We start from the raw sequence: 21,311 nt of genomic DNA, 5'->3' as shown, positions 1-21,311 counted from the left end.
TTAAAGATTAATCCTTCTACTCTCTTCTTTGAAATAATGATCGGTCTAACATGGCTGGAAAACCACAGAAACTAATTTGCAGTGAATATAGTTATCAAACAATGCTTAAACGTATGAATACAATAAAAAGTACTATAAAGACCAAATTACACATTGAGGAGATATACTTTCAAACAAGTTGTATAGGCATTCACAATCTGGAGCAAAAGCATAGCTCAGTCTACAGGTTGCAACCATATACTACAGTAAATCACAGGATTCATGTCTTCACACAAGTATTTATTAGGTATTTAACAATTAGTTTAAAAATACAAAGATTTATCTAAAACAAATGAATGTCATCATTAGAAATAAACACATCCGAACTCATAGCGAATGAGTTCTGTCAAAGGGTGTGTGAGCCCAGAAGCAGCTTTAAGGGAGACCGTAACAGTGACTGAGATGCTGTTAAAAAGGCATTTGATGTCATCTCCCCTCACAATTTTTCATTCATACGTAATGGGGCACATCAACATAATCACTTCTCAGTGTTTCCCCAATCTCCTTCCTTCTTACATTGTTTCAGATCCCCCAAACAGGATTATGGTCCTTGTGTCAGTCTGTTGTCCAGTGGCAATCTTGGGGCTTACTCTTGGCAATCAACATAGTGATTAAGAACATTTTACCCCCCCCCCCCCAGAGTTAGTGGTCATTGGATGTGTGGCCGTGGTTTGAGAATTAATTTCCCTGTCTGTAAAAGAGAAATAACCATCAAAGTCAATACAATGCACAGATGTACAGACAATAATTCCAAATAAATTAAATTATGTTAGAGATGACCAAAAACGTGACAGCTGGATTGAATTGATTAGGAATTAAGGTAACCTCAACAAAGATGATTTATGTATCTTACATCATCGCAGGACATGTTGTATTCTGCTAAAACCGTCCGACAGCGAGCTGCAATACTTGAAGAGAGTGAGTTAAAGGAGAATTGTCCTATTTATGAAGGGTCCAGACACTTGTGATTTGGTTTGTTTTTGAGAAATGTACCACAGCCGCGTTTCAACTTCTCATTGCTTGTTGTGCAGTATCAGGGCACACAAAAGAAATTAACAAAAGCTATAAAAAAAAACAACACCCAAATACATCATTTTGTTAACTAACACGCTCTCAGTATAGTGATGTAGTTCTTTAGATGTTGTACACATGAAATTGTGTCATTTCAAACTTTATCTGCAAAGTTATATAGTAGCGCTGTTTCCCCCACGCAGCTGTGCAGGCCGAGCATGTTCTTATTGTACACTGACATAACCCGCGCAGCACAGCTGGTAGAAGAAACATCTTGAGTCGCACAAAATGGAATCTAACGTTGCGGATGAAGTTCAGAATGACAATTTCATGTGTACAACATCTAAAGGCCTACATCACTATACTGAAAAATCTCCTTTAAAGGAAGTAGTGATACTGTTTGGATGGTAAATTACAGCTATGGACCTGGTGGCCTTGTTTGTAATCCTACTGAATAAATTAAATGTGGAACTTTAAGCAAAAGGAAGGATACATTGATGGTGCAACGACTCGTTTGTGTATTCCAGCAAAGAACAGAGCGATCAAAGTGATGCAGCTGATGGTGAAGAATGGATGGTTCCACAATGATGAGAAGAAAGAAACCTGAGAAAAGACAACAGCCAGAGGTACAGAGATGAGACAGGCAAAGAAACACAACCAAACTAAAATCACAAACACACTGATCTGTGTGAAAGGTATCCTACTTTCTCATACACAATCAAGCTGCTATCAAACATACTGACCTTCTGTGTGTCAGGGTCTATCAACCAGTTCCAGGCTCCAGTCGCCGTACAAACAGAGACCACTATTAGAATCACTGAAACAAATGTGAGACATTGAATTATATCCCCTGAAAACAATTAGCAGAATAATGTAGGTCTGAATCCTTTACAAGAAAACACAAAATACTCAGGCTTGGAGGCAATTTACTCTTTAAATGTTGTTGATTATGGTTTGACAGTTGCAATATAGTCATTCATTATGGTTAGCCAGAGTTGGAACTGAAAATACTTACTTCGCCACCTCCCTGTTGCAGGTTGCAAACAGGAGACGTATTCTGTCAATCTTCTCTCAAAAGCTTTTAGGTCTGCAAAAACAAGCAGCACGTCAGAGCATTCATATACATTTCCACCAATGTTCTTGATCAAAACCATACAGAAGGAACATAAAATACCCTATATTTATGTGTGCTTGATTGGTTTGGAACCGATGGAGTAGTCCCAAAAGTAAACCAAACACACCTGCATAGTGAAGGCTCTGATTCCACTGAATTGCCATTGGAAGAGGACGCTTGCAAAAACTTCTGACACTGTCCAAAGCTAACTAGTGTCCAAAACTACTGAATTATGTTTAGTTTGGACTGGCAAAACAAGGCTAGTGTTATATTTAACGACCTTCTGGGATAACCTGGTCATTAATAATATCAATCAAATCGGGTAAAGTATGCGTATAGCTTCTGCCGGGCTAATAACTACCGGTATGCTAACTATTTAAGCATAGCTAGCCGGCTAATTAGATCTTGTGTACCTAACAAGCCTTCTTTGTGCGAATTTCTTTCGTACAAGTTAATGTCGAACCACCGAGGAGGGAAATCAGCAAAAATATGTAATTAGCTTTGGTATTGACTCATTTAACAATTAACAATGTCCTTTAAGAGCAAAGGTTAGCCTAGCTAGCTAGCTACGTCACCGCGGCTGGCTAATCAAGCCAGCAAACGACTAAAGTGCATTGCAATGGCACGTTTGTCACCGTGCGTTTTACTTCAAAGCGAAACTTCACTTATAATAACATGCATTATGATTTGTGAAAATAAATGAATTTGCTTGCCATGTTGACTACCTTCGGCTTGTTCCAAGGAATTCATTGCTGTCACTCTCCGGCTGGTGGTTGTGCTAGCTAGCTAGTTCTCCTGGGCAATGGGGAACCAGTCAAAACCTTAACGTGGATTGGCCGATTTCAAAAAATGTTCTGTGATTGGTTTAAACAAGAAGCTACGGCGCAACCACAAGCACCAACTAATCGACTCTTCAGATATGATCTGAAAGTAAATAGGTCGCAGAGACTAAATAACCATTGAATATGTATTTGTTTAAAAGCATGTTTATTGAGTGTTCAAAGACAACACAAGCAGCTCTGGTGAAATAATGTTTTATATTTACAGAATACAGAATGTGTTTTATAAATCTCACTGATCTCATTAAAAACGTTGTGAGGAATCTTTGGTCAATGGCAGAATCTAGATTTGCCTAGGCTACATTACAATTACATCACATTAAATTTGAAATGTTACAGGCAATCAAGTTCTTAAATAGTGTAGCCAGCTTTGTTGTTTTTGGGTACCAGTTTATTTGCCAACAACACATTAAACATTTCCTTCAGCACTTTATCCACATCATCATCAGGTATGTCTTTCATATCCAAAACATCAACACCATCCTGGTTGTTGTAGGTGACCTCACTGAAGGTCCAGCCAATTAGGGCTCTGAATCCTGTAGCCGTCTGCAGTGAGCAGATGGACTTGTTGGTGAATAGAGACTTTGGATCTGTCTGAAGGCAGTGGGACGTCTCTAGGAAATGATCAACCCCACGGGGAACCAGGGTGAAGCCATAGATCTTCTTGGTTGGGCTCTTGTCTACCAGAGGGGAGTTGGTAAAGGCATCATTGAGAACTAGAGGCTTTCGACCAGTCTTCTCCAGGGTCCACAGGTCTCCATCTTGTATGAGACGGAAGACACCAGGGGATTGTGGCTGGTCCTTCCCGGAGACGAGCTCAAGAGGGTGCCATATTTGGGAGGATACCCCAAAGCTCACGTCTGCAATGTAAGCAGTCCCATCAATGACTACCTTGTTGATGAGGTGAGAGTCTATGGGGCCGAACTGGTTTGTGGTGTTGTTGTAGACTTTTGAACCCAGTGTTACTGGATTATAACCCATCTCTTTTAACACCCAAGCAAAGAGGAGGTTATTCTCACAACACCAACCCCCCCGGTTGCTCCTCACAATCTTATTGAAAATCAACTCACGGTCCATAGTCATCTTCTCACCACAGTGAATGCTGAGGTTTTCAAATGGGATTGACATCACGTGGTGTTTGTGGACCTGGTTCAGTGTTTTAAGGTCTGGTTTAGAAAATGGGCCGTGGAACCCGATCCTCTTGAAGTACTCTTCCAGATTCATTTTGTCCTAAGAGTTAAAACAAAGACACTGCATGAGTTTCTGCTTTTGCAGAATTTACGACTACATATACAGAAATTGACATCCGCTAATGTCTCATTCACAAAGTGTTTTTCACATAGAGTAAGATCCTCTTTTCAATTGAAACACCACCATGTAGGCCCAATTCTTGAATTGAAGGATAAAAGATTAAAGAATAGACAAAAACTTGCGCTACACAAGGATACTACATGGAGGCACTGGCTATTTTTCATTTCCTTTTGATGATTACTTACTTTCAAAGGCAGTGAAAAAGTAGCTTCTCAAAGTACTGCTTGCTGTTCAGAGTTCTTCGGGGCAAGAAGGGCAAAGCAGTTGTGCATTAAAAGAGATAAGAATGGCTCTTGCATGACATAAAAACAGAGCACCCTGGACTTTGCTCATGTACTGGAAAGCAAAACTAAAATTCACTTGTAAAACACTGCAGCCTTGTGGTGTATCTGGGAACTGTTCTACATTTCAGATACACTGACACCACTCCCCCCCAACTATGATTTGAATTATAGCCAACTGCTGTAGTAGGATGTTCCAGGGACACACACAAGAATGAGACAATTTATAGGTATGATTATAGGTTTGATTTCCCTGGGATGTTCCTGTGACAACATTCATCTATATTTTTCGTAGCTGTCTATTTACCACCACAAACCGATGCTGGCACTAAGATTGAACTCAATGAGCTGTATAAGGCCATAAGTAAACAGGAAAACGCTCATCCAGAGGCAGCGCTCCTAGTGGCCGGGGACTTTAATGCAGGGAAACTTAAATCCGTTATACCTAATTTCTACCAGCATGTTAAATGTGCAACCAAAAAAAAATAACTCTAGACCACCTTTACTCCACACACAGAGACGTGTACAAAGCTCTCCCTCGCCCTCCATTTGGCAAATCTGACCATAACTCTTTCCTCCTGATTCCTGCTTATCAGCAAAAACTAAAGCAGGAAGCACCAGTGACTCGGTTAATAAGGAAGTGGTCAGATGACACAGATGCTAAGCTACAGGACTGTTTTGCTAGCACAGACTGGAATATGTTCCGGGATTCTTCCGATAGCATTGAGGAGTACACCACATCAGTCAATGGCTTCATCAATAAGTGCATCGATGATGTCGTCCCCACAGTGACCATACGTACATACCCCAACCAGAAGCCATGGATTACAGGCAACATCCGCACTGAGCTAAAGGGTAGAGCTGCCGCTTTCAAGGAGTGGGACTCTAACCCGGATGCTTATAAGAAATCCCACTATGCCCTACAACGAACCATCAAACAGGCAAAGAGTCAATACAGGACTAAGATTGAATCGTACTACACCGGCTCCGACGCTCGTCGGATGTGGCATGGCTTGAAAACTATTACAGACTACAAAGGGAAGCACAGCCGCGAGCTGCCCAGTGACACAAGCCTACCAGACAAGCTAAATCAGTTCTATGCTCGCTTCGAGGCAAGCAACACTGAAGCATGCATGAGAACATCAGCTGTTCTGGATGACTATGTGATCACGCTCTCCGTAGCCGATGTGAGTAAGACTTTTAAGCAGGTCAACATTCACAAGGCCGCAGGGCCAGACAGATTACCAGGATGTGTACTCCGAGCATGTGCTGACCAACTGGCAAGTATCTTCACTGACATTTTCAACATGTCCCTGACTGAGTCTGTAATACCAACATGTTTCAAGCAGACCACATAGTCCCTGTGCCCAAGAACACTAACATAACCTGCCTAAATGACTACCGACCCGCAGCACTCACGTCTGTAGCCATGAAGTGCTTTGAAAGGCTGGTCATGGCTCACATCAACACCATTATCCCAGAAACCCAGGACCCATTCCAATTTGCATACCGCCCCATCAGTTCCACAGATGATGCAATCTCTATTGCACTCCACACTGCCCTTTCCCACCTGGACAAGAGGAACACCTACGTGAGAATGCTATTCATTGACTACAGCTCAGCATTCAACACCATAGTGCCCTCAAAGCTCATCACTAAGCTAAGGACCCTGGGACTAAACACCTCCCTCTGCAACTGGATCCTGGACTTCCTGACGGGCCGCCCCCAGGTGGTAAGGGTAGGTAACAACACATCTGCCACGCTGATCCTCAACACAGGGGCCCCTCAAGGGTGCGTGCTCAGTCCCCTCCTGTACTCCCTGTTCACCCATGACTGCATGGCCAGGCACGACTCCAACACCATCATTAAGTTTGCCGACGACACAGCAGTGGTAGGCCTGATCACCGACAACGATGAGACAGCCTACAGGGAGGAGGTTAGAGACCTGGCCGTGTGGTGCCAGGATAACAACCTCTCCCTCAACGTGATCAAGACAAAGGAGATGATTGTGGACTACAGGGAAAAAAAAGATGATTGAACACGCCCCCATTTTCATCGACGGGGCTGTAGTGGAACAGGTTGAGAGCTTCAAGTTCCTTGGTGTCCACATCACCAACAAACTATCATGGTCCAAACACACCAAGACATTCATGAAGAGGGCACGACAAAGCCTATTCCCCCTCAGGAGACTGAAAAGATTTGGCATGGGTCCTCAGATCCTCAAATAGTTCTACAGCTGCACCATCGAGAGCATCCTGACTGGTTGCATCACCGCCTGGTATGGCAACTGCTCGGGCCTCCGACCGCAAGGCACTACAGAGGGTAGTGCGTACGTCCCAGTACATCACTGGGGCCAAGCTTCCTGCCATCCAGGACCTCTATACCAGGCGGTGTCAAAGACTCCAGCCACCTTAGTCATAGACTGTTCTCTCTGCTACCGCACAGCAAGCGGTACCGGAGCGCCAAGTCTAGGTCCAAAAGGCTTCTTAACAGCTTCTACCCCCAAGCCATAAGACTCCTGAACAGCTAATCATGGCTACCTGGACTATTTGCATTGGCCCCCCACCCCACCCCCTCTTTTACGCTGCTGCTACTCTGTTTATTATCTATGCATAGTCACTATAGCTCTACACACATGTACATATTACCTCAATTACCTCGACTAACCGGTGCCCCCGCACATTGACTCTGTACCGGTACCCCCTGTATATAGCCTCCCTACTGTTATTTTATTTTACTGCTGCTCTTTAATTATTTGCTATTTCTATTTTTACTTATCTATTTTTTACTTAATACTTTTTTTATTTTCTTAAAACTGCATTGTTGGTTAAGGGCTTGTAAGTAAGCATTTCACTGTAAGGTCTACACCTGTTGTATTCGGCGCATGTGGCAAATAACATTTGATTTGATTTGATTTGAATGAGGTCCTTGGTCCTGGCTGGGACAACATATTAAATCCCTGATATTTCTCTACCCTGTCAATAAAGAGGAGGAGTTACCTACTACGTCAAAAGTGTAAAGTAGGAAGTTTGCGTAGCCCATGCACTGACATGTCATGAAATCGCTCGCAGTTTCCTCCAAGAATTTCACTAGCTCCGCCCAAGAAAATTGTTTATAAAATAGTAACAGCCTGTCACACCGATTAATTAATTCAAGCATTGATGCTGGACAAATGAAAGGGTTGCTACGTTATAACGCCAAGGTAAAAGCCAGTTTTCAATTGAAATTAAAGTGTTTGCTGTTCAATAGCCTAGATAACAGCATGTAGACCAGTAGAAGATGTCAGCGATCTGATTGAAACAGTACAGGTTTACACAACTGTCATTGTCGTTTTCTTATGTAGCTAAACTAGTTTGCATCAAATGTTGCGTTCATGAAGCGAATGTAGCCAAACGTCAACGTAGCATTATCAAGTAATAGGCCACAATGTTAGAAGTATGGCTACAGTAGACGTGGTGAGGTTGCAGGTTGTTACATTTACAGCACTGCTGGTTGTTATACATTTCGGCACGTTTCTCTTTTACAAGTTCCATACTTTAATTCATGCTCTCTCTGAAGGTATTGTGTGGTGTTATTTCAAGCACATTGACCTTCAAGTTTTATTTTCAGTGAAATGGAAAAGGCGCGAATATGCACGTTTTTGATTACCGGTGGCAGTGGATACTTTGGTTTCCGGTAAGCCCATCAAAATATAAATATTTTACATTATTTGTTGCCTGTACATAGTGTTAATCTAATCAATACACAATAGAACTTGTACATTACCAAGTGAATGTGCAAAATAATTCGTTAACAGTAGTTCTAAAACCCCAGTAGGGGGAGTTATCATACCAGTTATTCTAATGATGTTATTCACTGTAGCCTATTCAGTCTGTATTACATACTAAAGTGGCAGAACCTTATCACTCCATCAATTTAATCCCTGCTTACAACAAATTGCTTGACTTGGAAAGGAGCTTCCCGGAGCTGAGTACCAGCATCTCAAATGTTCTTCTGCTTGAGCTCCTGTTCCTCTTATAGAATATTAGCTCAAAAGTATTGTGAAGCTCCTGCACCTAAATATAAACAGTACTGGCACTCAAAATGAGTACCTGCACTTATTTCAGTCCAAGTCAAGCACTGTTCATGAGTAGGCTAATGACTTTCCTATTTCGTTTTTTAAAAATCATGGGGATAATGTTGAACTGAACATTCCTTGAATATCCCTCACTACTACATGTGCAAGGTTTCCCTATACCCAATATTCCAGATTAACAGGATGACTGTATTCTTCATTTCTTACAGCCTTGCCTGCTCACTACATAAAAAGGGAGCTAAAGTCATCCTGTTTGATATGAGGCCACCCAGCCTAGAGGTTCCAGAGGGCATTGTGTTCCTAAAGGGAGATATTCGTGAGTATGCTCAGGTGGAGAAGGCGGTCACTGGCATGGACTGTGTTTTCCACATCGCCTCCTACGGCATGTCTGGCAGGGAGCAGCTGAACAGGAAGCTGATTGAAGAAGTGAATGTCCAGGGCACAGAGCATGTCCTCAGGGCCTGTGTAGAAGCTGGAGTCTCCAGGCTCGTCTACACCAGCACATTCAACGTAGTGTTCGGAGGCCAAGTCATTGAGGGTGGTGACGAAAGCCTCCCCTATCTACCTCTCCATCTCCACCCTGACCACTACTCCAGAACCAAGTCGGTAGCTGAGATGGCCGTGATGAAAGCCAGTGGTACAGAGCTGAAGGACGGGACAGGTGTGTTGAGGACCTGTGCTCTGCGTCCAGCCGGTATATACGGGCCTGGCGAGCAGAGGCACCTGCCCAGGATCGTTGGGTACATAGAGAAGGGGATATTCAGGTTTGTGTATGGAGATCCGAGAAGTTTAGTGGAGTTTGTCCATGTAGACAACCTGGTGTCTGCACACGAACTGGCTGCAGAGGCTCTGACGTCAGAGCACCAGCACCGCTCTGCTGGACAGGCATACTTCATCTCAGACGGAAGACCTGTCAACAACTTTGAGTTCTTCAGACCTCTGGTGGAGGGTTTGGGTTACTCTTTCCCCAAACTACGTCTACCCGTCTCTCTCATTTACTTTGTTGCGTTCCTCACTGAGATGATTCACCATCTCATCGGCCCAATCTATAACTTCCAGCCTCTGCTCACACGCACAGAGGTGTATAAGACCGGCGTGACACATTACTTCAGCATGACCAAGGCCAAGGCCGAGCTGGGTTATGAGCCCCAGGAGTATAACCTGGAGGAGGTTGTGCAGTGGTTCAAGAGTAGAGGTCACGGAAGAAAACCTAGTGGTTCACGTCTCCAGCGATTGATACTAGATGGTCTTCTATTAGTGGCTCTAGTAGCTATGGCCCTCGCATACCTCCCAGTGGTTGGCAGTTAATCAGCAGCCAGTAATAAAGTGATAAATCTCAATGGCACATTTAAATGTTGAAACTTGTGCTATACTAGTGGTGATGGATTGTTTGGTTCTCCTTTTATTAATTACACTGTTGGCAGTTTGTAATAAAACAAAATCATATTATTTACCTGAATTAGACCTGTTCAAATTAAAGACCACATAACCTTGTCTTAATAAATGACCATGATTGTGTTTTGTGTAAATTCCAACAATAGATATACCTAGTTAGATATACTATAGCTAACTTTTGTCTTATATTGGCAATTGTTGGACACAATGCGTTTTGTTTTTGGCAGGCGTTTAAAGCCAGAATGGAATGTTTGTTTTAATTTGTGCCTGTCCATGGAAGTACCTGACCATAGTCCACTAGTTAAATGCAGTATTTACATAAGGATTCTCTAAACTTGATAATGCATAAGAGACATCTCTTGGTGCAGATGTCTATTGGTACAAACAACATTTGGTCCCACTTTAAATGAAGTACAACTTATAAAGGCTTTATAAAGCATACATAAAGACTTCATAAGCACTACATAAATGCTTCAAAAATCATCTATAAGCATATGTCAAATGGTGTATAAAGGGTGACATAACCATTCCCACTGTAGGGTGAATTGCCAAATGTAACAACACACTATGTATGTTTATACACCATTTAATGAGTATGACATATGCTTATAGATTATTTGTGACGCATTTATGTAGTGCTTATGGAGCCTTTATGTATGCTATATAAAACCCTTTATAAGTTGTACTTCATTTAAAGTGGGACCCAACATTGGGCCCTTTTCCCTGATTTTGTTTTTACATCTCAATTGGAGATGGTAATAAGAAAGATGACGGACAATGTATTGTAATGTTTAACGATAAGATTTTATGCTTTTTTATACTGTATAACTTTGAAATGTTTCATGAGGACCGACACAGATTTTTAGTCAATAAGGGATATTTTTCTTTATTTTAGTTGGATAATGTTATCATAATGTTCTTGAATAAAATGACATGACTGAACAGCCTGTGATTTGTGTTTGGAATGAGTTGCACAAAGTAATAGCCTAACTTCATAAAAAATGGGGGCCAAGTCTTAGCTTAATCATCACACATTATATAAAATTTTTTGTAAATTATAAAATATCTATGTTTTTGAGACAATGCAATATTTTGCTGTCAAGAATAAAATCATAGATGCGAGTCATGCGACAAATAAGAAATGCATAATCTTGGTGGCAAAAGCCCTTTGCTGATAGACAGAAGAGAAGCCTTCCCTGCATTCGGCATCTAAACTGTGATACATTCTGTCCAGCATTAAAACTTTGATACGTGTCCAGCATGCTCTAGAAACAATCCATTCTAAATTCAGTGAAGCTGTTTCTGTCCCGAAACCGAAAAGGGCAAAGGAAGTTGGGCCAGGTGAGACTGGTCCTTTGTGCAGTTTTTTAAGGCTGAGATGAATGCAGCCGTACTCTCTCGGGACTATTCTTTTTCAAACCCAGGCACCCCCTTGCTGAGTTAGTCGCAATCATTGTTTCGCTCCAGCATTAACCACATTCCAGAGAGGCGGAGTGCACCCCGTCCACTTCCTCGCATTCCTTCTCCGCAAACGAGTCCCTTGTGCTAAATTGTGTTTAAAACTTGTTTTGACGCACTCTGTGTCTTTTAATACGTAAGATGTGGCTGTTAGTGGTGCATTGTAATATTTTCTCGACTTAACATTTACATTTGAGACTATTTTGGAAAACTGGAGATAAACTGACAAGGGAAAATTCCTCCGCGCAGCGCGCCATTGACTGTAAAGACCTTTCAACTTAACAAAAACTGAAGTTGACAAACGTATCCTCACGTTGAAACTTTGTGATAAGGGTGTATGTTTTCGAAGATGAAGATCATGCACTGCTCCGAGATTTCCAAGCACACTGGCGGTTCAGCAAACAGGCGACGATTCCTGGATTGAGCCTGCGTTTTGTTATGATTTCCAAGTGAAATGCAATTACTGCTATCTCTCACTCGGTAGTCGGCTTGCGGACTAGTGCGCTCTTTCTCTGAACTTGTTCCTCGCCTCTGGAGCAAACCATGGATCACTATGAGGAAGATTTGGGACTCCGGGCGAGTAAATTAATGGAGGACCTTTCCTTATATGAAGCATACAAGGATGGGATGTACAGTTCAAGGAGGGACATGGTTATCAACCCCGATTTGGATTTTTCGTCTCCAACGATACCCGAGCAGAAAAGTAAGACAATGAATGGCAACTCTGCGCCTCACCAACAGATACACACCGTTGAGAATTACATGTCTGGGAATAAAGTGTACACTGCGGCTCCCGTGCGCCCCGTGAATGGCAACAGAGCCGTTCCTGTGGATTATTGCACCCCTCAAAGAGACATAGTTTATCCTAATGAAGATAGCTATTGCACCAAATCCGAAATTGCTTTGCCGTGTTATAGCGGCGCGTCCGAGCGGCACAGGAGGTACTCCTTGGAGGTGCAGGGGCATAGGTACAGCACTGGTAGCGCGTACGATGGAGTGGTTTTGAACAAGCCAGTACCGCCACCTGGCAACAGATGCAACAGTATCTGTGTTACCACCAACCACGACGGCAGATACAATGCAACCAGCCCGCGGTCCAGTTTCGCATCCTCCCTCTCCTCCCAGGAGCAAAGCAAACATGCAAGCCCGAGGTCGAGCATCAGTAGCCCGCGCACGAGTCTGGTGGTACCCGGGCAAGACAAGTACACGAGTCCCAGGTCCAGTCTGGTACACTGTGAAGGGAGCAGTGTCCTCAGCCCCCGGTCTAGCTATGCAAGTACAGCCAGCGACACAAGTAAACATTCCAGCCCAAGGGCCAGTCTGAACAGCTATGACTGCTGCAGTAAGCCCAGCAGTAACCGCACCAGCGGCATCAGTATGGGCTACGACCAAAGGCACATCAGCCCCAGGTCCAGCACAGCGAGCCAGTATTCTTGTACCACCAGTCCACGCTCTAGCTATTCTGATTCGCGTTACATGCCTGTGGGGAACCATGATCTGGAGGGTACGGTTTTGCATGGCATGCCGTTGGCTAGTCCTCGGTCAAGCATCTGCAGCCAGGACGGGTGCGCAAGACCCGGGACAATAGCTAACTGCGTCGTTAGTCCCCGGTCCAGTATCTCCAGTCACAGTTCCAGAAGTTCCCGGAGCTCCAGGGGATCTATGAGCACCTACCCGGATCTCCAACTGCCTTCACCCAGGTCCTCAATGCTGGGGACTGGTTTGCAGGAGGACATACTAACTCACGATTGTGGAGATACCAACGGTGTCCATAATCGTATCCATCTCCAAGCGCTCTCGGGGATGCCAGAAGCCCAGCCACAGCATGCACCACAACAGTCAACCCAGGCAGGGATGAATACAGAGGTGACCGCTGGATCACCATCATCTTCTTATGGGCTCCATACGAAAACTCCAGCCTCAGGGCAGAGGTTTAAACTACCTTACCAGGTGACCCCATGCCGGGAAAGTGGCCCAAGCCAAGCAGAAAGGAGTCTGGAAGCACTCACCTTGGAGCTGGAGAAGGAGTTAGAAATGCACATGAAAAAAGAATACTTTGGTAAGTGTAACTCCTCCTATGAACACTATTGATTATAAGGAACACTATGAGTGTGCAAAAAAGTGAGAATAAAGCTTTAAAATAGCAAAACATGAAATGAAACAATAATTGTATTGACTTTTCTTTATATTTGCATATCTTTTTTTTAGATTACATTTATGAAAGTTCCCAAAACATGTCTCAATAAGAGGTCAGAATTAGGCTATTCTTACACAAAGTCAAATGAATTAGTCATGTAAAAATGTAAAAGGGCCAGACTACATCCTCCATGTTCCATGTGTTTGGTGGTCTGATAATAACCCTCATGGTTATGAACTTGAACTCTGGTGCCCTATGGTCCATACATGGGTGGAAGAGAAGTCAATTGATGGGCATCACTGGGTTACTTCATCTTCAGCTGGGTAACTAACCTCATTAGTCCTCTGTAGCTCAATTGGTAGAGCATGGCGCTTGTAACGCCATGGTAGTGGGTTCGATCCCCGGGACCACCCATACGTAAAAATGTATGCACACATGACTGTAAGTCGCTTTGGATAAAAGTGTCTGCTAAATGGCATAATATTATTATTATAGCTGAGCACATGTTCATTGGCAGCACAACACAGGTCAGGCCATCGATATTTGGAAACATTTCCAATCATAACACCTCTAATTCTATTGCTAGACACAAACGTCTCATCACCTGTTCTAGTTGATTTACTAATACATATTTTCCCTGTGGTAATTTACATTTAAGTCATTTAGCAGACGCTCTTATCCAGAGCGACTTACAAATTGTGTTTACACTGAGGATCATTTGAGTTTATTTGAAGCATGAGCTTTAATGAGAGCAGTGCAAAAACAAAACATACATTTTTCAAGTTTAAGAATATTATCTCCACATTACATATTGTGTTGTCATAATATTTAGTGTGTTTGATATTGTGGGAGGCTGAGACAGAGTTAGGCTAACTGGAGCATTAACTGAGTGATTAGGCCCATTTTGTCCATGTAGCCAGCTGACCACTGATTGGTCAAACAGTGTTGTGGCCTGGCCACAGCAGCCCTGCCACTGATCAATCAGAAGTGGCTGGTGACGCCTGAGGTAGCCCTTTGCCTCAAGTCCTTGGTTGTTTTGTGAGGTGAGGTGGGGGATTTTGTCCCATGAGCTACTGGGGATCCTTTTCATTATAAAATCACAGTCCTGATCTCCATCTTGCACAGCAAGTGTAATAACTATAGTGTAAGACACAGTAATACATTTTAGATTTTAGATTTTACACATTAGTCATTTAGCAGACGCTCTTATCCAGAGCGACTTACAGTTAGTGAGTGCATACATTTTCATACTGGCCCCCCGTGGGAAAGAACCCACAACCCTGGTGTTGCAAGCGCCATGCTCTACCAACTGAGCATATTGACATAACAGAAACATTTCCTTATGTGTAACAAGTCAGGTGCTATTCGTTGTTGTTACTCATGTTACTACAAAGCAGCTATTTTGTAGTGCTAAGTAATTCCATTGTTTACTATTCCAGTGTAGTTGTGGAGCTTGTAAAGTTTGTCTATTAATCGGCATTCTGTTAAACGACTTCAGCCTAGCTTCACTGAGCTTTGTTGAACACGACTTCAGCTTAGCTTCACTGAGCTTTGTTGAACACGACTTCAGCCTAGCTTCACTGAGCTTTGTTGAACACGACTTCAGCTTAGCTTCACTGAGCTTTGTTGTCATCTCATCTAGTGGCTGGTTGCAACCTTAACAACTAACATGTGTATTCTATAATGCCAACAACGACTCCCTCTGTGGCAGATAAGAGTGGCTTTTACAGAGAAATACACATTTCTGTTTTGGCAGAACTAACATTTACACAGCGCTGAATGGAACCTTCTGTTCTGTCCCAGGGAGCAGAGTAGATACCCTTCAGTGATTCAGTGGTCTTGCTGCTTGGTGAAAAAGCCCGGCCAGTCGGCCACTGCAGTTGGCATTCTCTGGAAGACTTCTCTCTGCCGTTTCTCTCTGTGCTTTCCTCAAGTTAGATTTCTTTGGGCCTTTTTTCTCCATGTGTGCTGTGAGTTGTAACTTTTTTGCAACATATTCCCTCCCTGAGACTTGAAGTCATTGTTTTTGAAGGGGTGAACTCTTCCCTCCCACAGGAAAAGAAAGGAGAATCTATCCACCTTTTGAATGTGTTGATGGACAAATGGCTGCGGTCTGAGAACAGAACAGTGGTTTGATTTTGTTTTCCTCCAGTGCGCTGGCTGGCTCAGAGTGACGCTGAGACGGCTGTTCATTTGTCACAGAGGAGCAGGTGAGAGCTGTAGAATGCAGCAGACAGAAGCCCCTCACACTAGGCTGGGCCAAGAGAGAGCGAGAGAGCCGGCTCTGTTTCCGTGGCGACAGTGGAGAAATTGATCGCCCGGGCTTTGAGGTCTGTGCTGTCACACTGCGTTGCTCTGCTCTGTGCTCTGCCTCGCTGCAGGCCCCTGTGTGGCCTCTGTTTGTTGTGGTGGCGAAGGAGCTGTGAATCAACAGCTGGCCCGGGACAGACCAGCATTGAGGCCTCCAGAGCAGAGCCGCCCGCCCCCGCCCCGACCCCCCCGCGAAGCCCTTCATTAACCAGCCAGTGGGGAGTCGGGCAGCACCAGACACTTGGCACACGATCTTGGCTCGCGGGCCAGACATGGCTGTCGGGGGTCAAGTCTGATCACCTGCTCAGAATAATAATGACGGGATAGTAATGCTACATGGTTGACTCAGAAAGGGTTTGGTCAACTTTTACTGTCAGTCACCCCATCTCTCAACTCTCACTGCAGCCGCTCTGGAGTGCAGTCTAAGATAGCATGTACGCGAATATAGCTCACATTATTGATACAAGTTCATGATGCATTAGCTTAATCACAAATTCACTGTCATTAGTGAAGTTTGAGTATTTTTGTAGCTCCCTATCACAAATATGGGAAGTGTTTAGAGTGCTGCCATTACCCTTCCAACAATAGACCATGAGTAGAGAGAACACACTGTCTCTGGCCTGCCTGAAAAAGAACAGAACATAGCATCATCTCTTAAATATTGTGAGAGATTTTCAGACTGATTTTCTGCCTCATTTCCAGTTTCATGCCATTTCTCAAACATTGCAGGCAGCTATACATCAACATAATGATTTCAAGTACACAAATAAATTGAATGTCACTATTTCTTATTAGTTCCATTCTTGTTTATGTAGCCTAATAGTTTATTACACTGTATTTCATATGTTCCCAACAGTGGTGTAGTGCTGTTTTTTAGGTGAGGGAGCACAACAAAATGACATCATCATTTCCTCAATCAAAGTTTGTACCAACATATTTTTTATTTGTTTTGTCATTTAGCAGACGCTCTTATCCAGAGCAATTAGGGTTAAGTGCCTTGCTCAAGGGCACATCAACAGATTTTTCACCTAGTCGGCTCAGGGTTTAGAACCAGCGACCTTTCGGTTACTGGCACAACGCTCTTAACCACTAAGCTACCTGCCGCCCAGATGTAGCCAATTGAATAGCCTATCATTATAGAATATGCATAAAATGCGTTCTCCAATTGCAACATCTGCTTATGCCCACACATATTGTCTAAAGTAAATGTTATATTTCTAATACCCTCAAACACAAAGCTAGGCATAGGCTACCTCATTTCAAAATAGGCCATCATCACTGTCCATCGTGAATGATTATTCTTCGCATTTTACCACTGAGACGTCCAAACTGCATCTCCATGCCAGTCATTTGATTGATCTCGATCAGTTTCATGGGAATATGCAATTAGATCTTCTTGAATTAGCCTACTGTTTTGCGAGCGAATTAGAGCAGATTGTGTTAACAAACTATTAGCCTTGTATTTTGTTTCAATCAAAGCATATATCCTGCCTTGTGGCGTGCGCTGTTGAGTTGGCGCATGTGGATTTTCTTTTTACTATTCAGCTTCAGCTAACCATCCTAAAATCTCATTAGAAATGAGGAGGTGTTTTTGGTGTTTTGGTGTAACAGTATCGTTATAATGTCCAAAAAATAAATAAGTAGAAATTACACAATTTGATGCAGCTCCATGGTAGAAAGAATAGTCTCTGATGTTTGTCCATGAGTTCCATATTTCTGGCAACAACATGATGCTATTATATGCTATTATATTTGCTTTTGTTATGTAAAATGCAAATGAATCATTATGTGATCTTGCAAGACATTGATTCAGCTTTGATCTAACTTTACTAAACAAGTACCATTGTGAGAAGTGATAGTCTTCTATTTGTAATAATAGTAATAAGTGATGAGTATGACTATTCGACTTAGGCAACAGATCTTGATGAGATTTCATTTTAAGCGATTGGAGCGCCGTTTGTGGTGTTGAAAGGACAGAGCCAGGATCGCACAATGATCTTAAAGAAAGTTGGACCAACTTGTGGTGCTGAAGGATAGCTCTGCCATTTGGCCAGTTCAGGAACAAACAACAATAATTAGCAGTAGGCCTTTAGCCTACTAGGCCTACGACTACGTGGTATAGCTACTTGTAGGCTATAGCCTAATGTAAAAACAAATACTTAGCTTAATATCATTGCACTGTTTGCGAGGAGAGCTTTATTGCGAGTAGGCATTTCATTGAATTGTGTCGCTTACATGCTGTGTCATAAATAAACATTGATTTGATTAGCTTGAACACATGGTTACAATATACCCTATTTCAGAATAAAAGAAAACAGAGAGGAGAACTATCAATTCATATAATTTATTTGCATAGATTGAACATATTATCAAATCAATTGACCAAGTAGTGAACATAAATCATTACTACGTAGAATTGCAGGTTTCTTTTTTTTTAAACAGTTATAAAATCAAGCTTTTAGTGTGGTGTATTCATGCATCACAATAAACTATAGCGTAAATACATTATTACCTCAAACTTGGCCCAATTCACAATTCCAATTGCCCAACCTGACATGCCAAGCTAGAACGGGCCCTGCAGCTCAACCAATAGCCAATGTAGGCTAAATATCCCAAGCAGGGCTACAGCAACTTCCAGAGAAGGCCAGGCTCTCAGGCTTTACGGTGGCCACTCTGGTCTGGGTGTCCTCGGCAGAACTATGTTGCTGTAACCAAGTGGTCACATATCGTTCTGGGTTCTACTGCGCAAGAGGGGTCTGTGGAGTTTCATGAACATCAAGGCAGACACACAGTGACATTTTGTTTTTCAACGTTCTCACTGGCCAAAGTGGTCACGCCTTCGACGGGCCTCCACAGTGCACACACATAGCCTACAGTTCTTCATCATTCTCGCCACCGCCAGAGAGAAGACAGGGAAGAAACCACCATTTACCTGCCTCTAGGCTGCTATACATATTTATTTGGTTTGTCATTCTATCATTTTTCATGGAATTTTAGTGTTAATTAAATATAGATTATTTTGAATTTATCAGAATTAATTTTCCAGAAATAGTTTTACCAGCTGCGTGTATTCTCAAATTGAAAAAAGTTAGGGAGCGCCACTCCTTCACACTCCGGCAGCACTACACCCCTGGTCCCCAAAGGTATGGAACTCACTGAGTTATGGGCAGCATCACTGAGTGTGCTACTGACAAAGAAGGGCAATGTTTTTTCTTCTCCACATGTGTCCGGTGGTGTTGTCCTGTCCTGATCACACTGGACATGATGTACTGACGATGGAGGCACCAGGGACTTAGGGATCTGGTTTAAATTAAGAACAAATTAGACTTTTCCTGCTCAGTCCCTCTCCCTCCCTAACCCTCTCCCTAGTCCCTTCAGTCATGTAAAACACTGTCCACATCCGTTTGAGAGGGCCTTTTAGGCTTTACAGCAACATTTATGGGAAATCATCTCAAGTCAACTTGGCTCAAAATGCCATGAACTTTTCCTTAGCTTGTAGCAATTTCCATATTCCGTTCGGTTTTTCCTGTCAAGCTTTCCTTCCTCAGGGCAAGGCTTCCACCTTGGGAGATGAAATGGACATGTACCTGGCGGTGTGCACATGGACATGGTCCGTTGTTTTATTTACAATTCTGACTGAAGCTCCAGCAGGACTGTACTATAGAAGTACAGTGGAAATAAGCAAAGCCTTAAACTACAGTGGAAATGAAGTATAGTGGAAAATAAACCAAGGCAGAGAGAGGACAGTATTGGGGCAGTAGCTCCTATGAGTATTCAGAAGATATCAGTTCAACAAAGCCTCTAAGAATGTTGCTCTACCCCACCTCATTGTCAGCATATTCCCCTGCAAACATCTCAGCACCGCTATCTGTCTCGTAGTCAGATACTGTAGTAGACAGAGGAGGCTTCAGGCAAGTGTATGCGTCTGGAATGCAGCAGAATGGGACTGAGATAGCTGGAGGAGACCTTGGTCTGAAGAATGCACAATAAACTGTGTGTGTGAGGAGGTGGGGGTTGTGATAATGACCTGCTGAGCAGAGATATCATCAAGTGGTGGGAGTCTACACTCCCTCCAAAAATCAACCACCCTGGAGTGCAGACTCCCCCCTACCTTCCCCACCTCGCTATAACACACTTCGGCTCTACTCCCCGGTAGCACTTGGTCCTGGCACTCAAAGTTCAGACACTCCGAGATCAGAGACCACAGATAGCCTTTGCCTTGCCAACCCTGTGAAGACTTGTCACTGCTAGCTTCACATTTCTCCAGCCTGTACCTCCTAGGAACAGCCATCTTTTCAAAGCAGAGCAGAAGAGGCGCATATGTGGTACAGATGGTATAATAGAGGTGCCATTACATTTTCAGGACCTGCCATTATCAGTGTAGATCCATGCGTTTCAATTGTATGGCAGCCAACAGTTTGTCCACACTGTTCATGGAATTGTTCGATGCCAATGCCCCAATTATGAAAAAAACTAAACATGTTCAGAAATATTCCTGGAAGTTCTGGAACAGTGGGGGAGCATTAAAAGAACATTAGCAGTGAGATACAGGAACATTGGCAGACCACACCAGACTAGAGTAGTATGCTGGGCTTGGAGTTTGGAGGTAGTACAGATCGGCCAGCAGCCCTGGCCTAATCAAGAGAGTCTAACTGCTGTCAGCTGAGGCAAGGCAGATTATAATCAATGACCACGTTTATATATATATATATATATAGGCTATATATGTTTGATTGTCACATACACCAGATAGGTGTAGTGAAATGTGTTGTTTTACAGGGTCAGCCATAGTAGTACGGCGCCCCTGGAGCAAATTAGGGTTAAGAGCCTTGCTCAAGGTTACTGGCCCGATGCTCTAACCGCTGGACTACCTGCCGCCCTACATGCACACCAATATCCCGTTAGAACTCTGTTTTTTACGCATATAAACATCCCACATCATACCCGTTTACAATAACCCAAATAAGCTCATATCCTGGTTTTGAGAAACCTTGCAGTAAAATGATAGACCAAATGTAAATTTTGTCTCGGGAACAAGAGTTGAGAAATATGATTTATTTATTTCATCTTGAGAAAATGCAAATGCACGCTTAGGGACCTGTTGTGTAGCCTAAACATGCTTTTTTTCCCCTGCAACATAAAAGCTGACAGTATTTCACTTTCAACCACATAAAATATGCTTCCAAGACGAACTGAAATACTGTCAGAAACATGTTGGATTGTTTTCACAGCTAATCATTTCCTTAAAACCGGTCAACAAACTGCTGTCGTTTGGAATATGTATATATATATAATTTTTTTTTGGGGGGGGGGTAGATCAGCTTTAATATTGCAGATAGAT

General features: G+C 43.0%; 4 protein-coding genes across 8 annotated transcripts in view; 2 read left to right on the top strand and 2 right to left on the bottom strand.

Moving 5' to 3' along the window:
• Positions 1-258: 258 nt before the first annotated feature.
• Positions 259-2,968, bottom strand: LOC311111563 (nuclear envelope phosphatase-regulatory subunit 1). 2 transcript variants are annotated; one of them, XM_084154318.1, is made up of 6 exons: positions 2,890-2,968; positions 2,066-2,137; positions 1,794-1,867; positions 1,544-1,653; positions 893-947; positions 259-730 (listed from the first exon to the last, which is right to left on the bottom strand). In XM_084154318.1, the coding sequence occupies exons 1-6, from the start codon at positions 2,912-2,914 to the stop codon at positions 689-691; spliced, it is 378 nt and encodes a 125-aa protein (XP_084010444.1). In that variant the 5' UTR covers positions 2,915-2,968; the 3' UTR covers positions 259-688. The 2 variants fall into 2 exon arrangements, with proteins under 2 accessions (XP_084010444.1, XP_084010443.1); XM_084154317.1 differs by having other exon boundaries at positions 2,878-2,965.
• A 286-nt stretch (positions 2,969-3,254) lies between these two features.
• LOC311111521 (arylamine N-acetyltransferase, pineal gland isozyme NAT-10-like) lies at positions 3,255-4,586 on the bottom strand. Its single transcript, XM_084154255.1, has 2 exons — positions 4,500-4,586; positions 3,255-4,233 (listed from the first exon to the last, which is right to left on the bottom strand). The coding sequence occupies exon 2, from the start codon at positions 4,225-4,227 to the stop codon at positions 3,355-3,357; it is 873 nt and encodes a 290-aa protein (XP_084010381.1). The 5' UTR covers positions 4,228-4,233; positions 4,500-4,586; the 3' UTR covers positions 3,255-3,354.
• Positions 4,587-7,639: 3,053 nt separating this feature from the next.
• On the top strand, positions 7,640-11,012 carry LOC311111220 (short-chain dehydrogenase/reductase family 42E member 1-like). Of its 4 annotated transcripts, XR_014610757.1 has the most exons (4): positions 7,715-7,797; positions 8,205-8,270; positions 8,880-10,443; positions 10,746-11,012. XR_014610757.1 is itself a non-coding variant. In XM_084153932.1 (3 exons), exons 2-3 carry the CDS (start codon positions 8,209-8,211, stop codon positions 9,976-9,978), a joined length of 1,161 nt encoding a protein of 386 aa, XP_084010058.1. In that variant the 5' UTR covers positions 7,715-7,797; positions 8,205-8,208; the 3' UTR covers positions 9,979-11,012. The 4 variants fall into 4 exon arrangements, 2 of the variants coding, with proteins under 2 accessions (XP_084010059.1, XP_084010058.1); XR_014610756.1 differs by lacking the exon at positions 8,205-8,270 and having other exon boundaries at positions 7,640-7,797; XM_084153932.1 differs by having other exon boundaries at positions 8,880-11,012.
• Positions 11,013-11,857: 845 nt separating this feature from the next.
• Positions 11,858-21,311, top strand: part of LOC311111575 (Wilms tumor protein 1-interacting protein homolog) — a 32,534-nt gene continuing 23,080 nt past the window's right edge. Inside the window, exon 1 of the mRNA XM_084154332.1 lies at positions 11,858-13,582. Within this exon, the coding sequence (XP_084010458.1) occupies positions 12,067-13,582 (1,516 nt within the window). The 5' untranslated portion in view covers positions 11,858-12,066. The remainder of the gene's footprint in view (positions 13,583-21,311) is intronic.

This window comes from Coregonus lavaretus (genome assembly GCF_964263955.1).
Source record: "Coregonus lavaretus genome assembly, chromosome: 37".
NCBI classification, from domain to species: Eukaryota; Metazoa; Chordata; class Actinopteri; order Salmoniformes; family Salmonidae; genus Coregonus; species Coregonus lavaretus.
This window is presented reverse-complemented; position numbering and strand designations above follow the sequence as displayed.

Coding starts and splice junctions, on each gene's coding strand:
- LOC311111563 (XM_084154317.1), bottom strand. CDS start 2,914: ATGAATTCCTTGGAACAAGCCGAAGGTAGTCAACATG. Junction 1,868..2,065: donor TGCAACAGGGAGGTGGCGAA/GTAAGTATTTTC, acceptor CATTTGTTTCAG/TGATTCTAATAGTGGTCTCT. Junction 731..892: donor ACAACATGTCCTGCGATGAT/GTAAGATACATA, acceptor TCTCTTTTACAG/ACAGGGAAATTAATTCTCAA.
- LOC311111521 (XM_084154255.1), bottom strand. CDS start 4,227: ATGAATCTGGAAGAGTACTTCAAGAGGATCGGGTTCCACGGCCCATTT.
- LOC311111220 (XM_084153932.1), top strand. CDS start 8,209: ATGGAAAAGGCGCGAATATGCACGTTTTTGATTACCGGTGGCAGTGGA. Junction 8,271..8,879: donor AGTGGATACTTTGGTTTCCG/GTAAGCCCATCA, acceptor CATTTCTTACAG/CCTTGCCTGCTCACTACATA.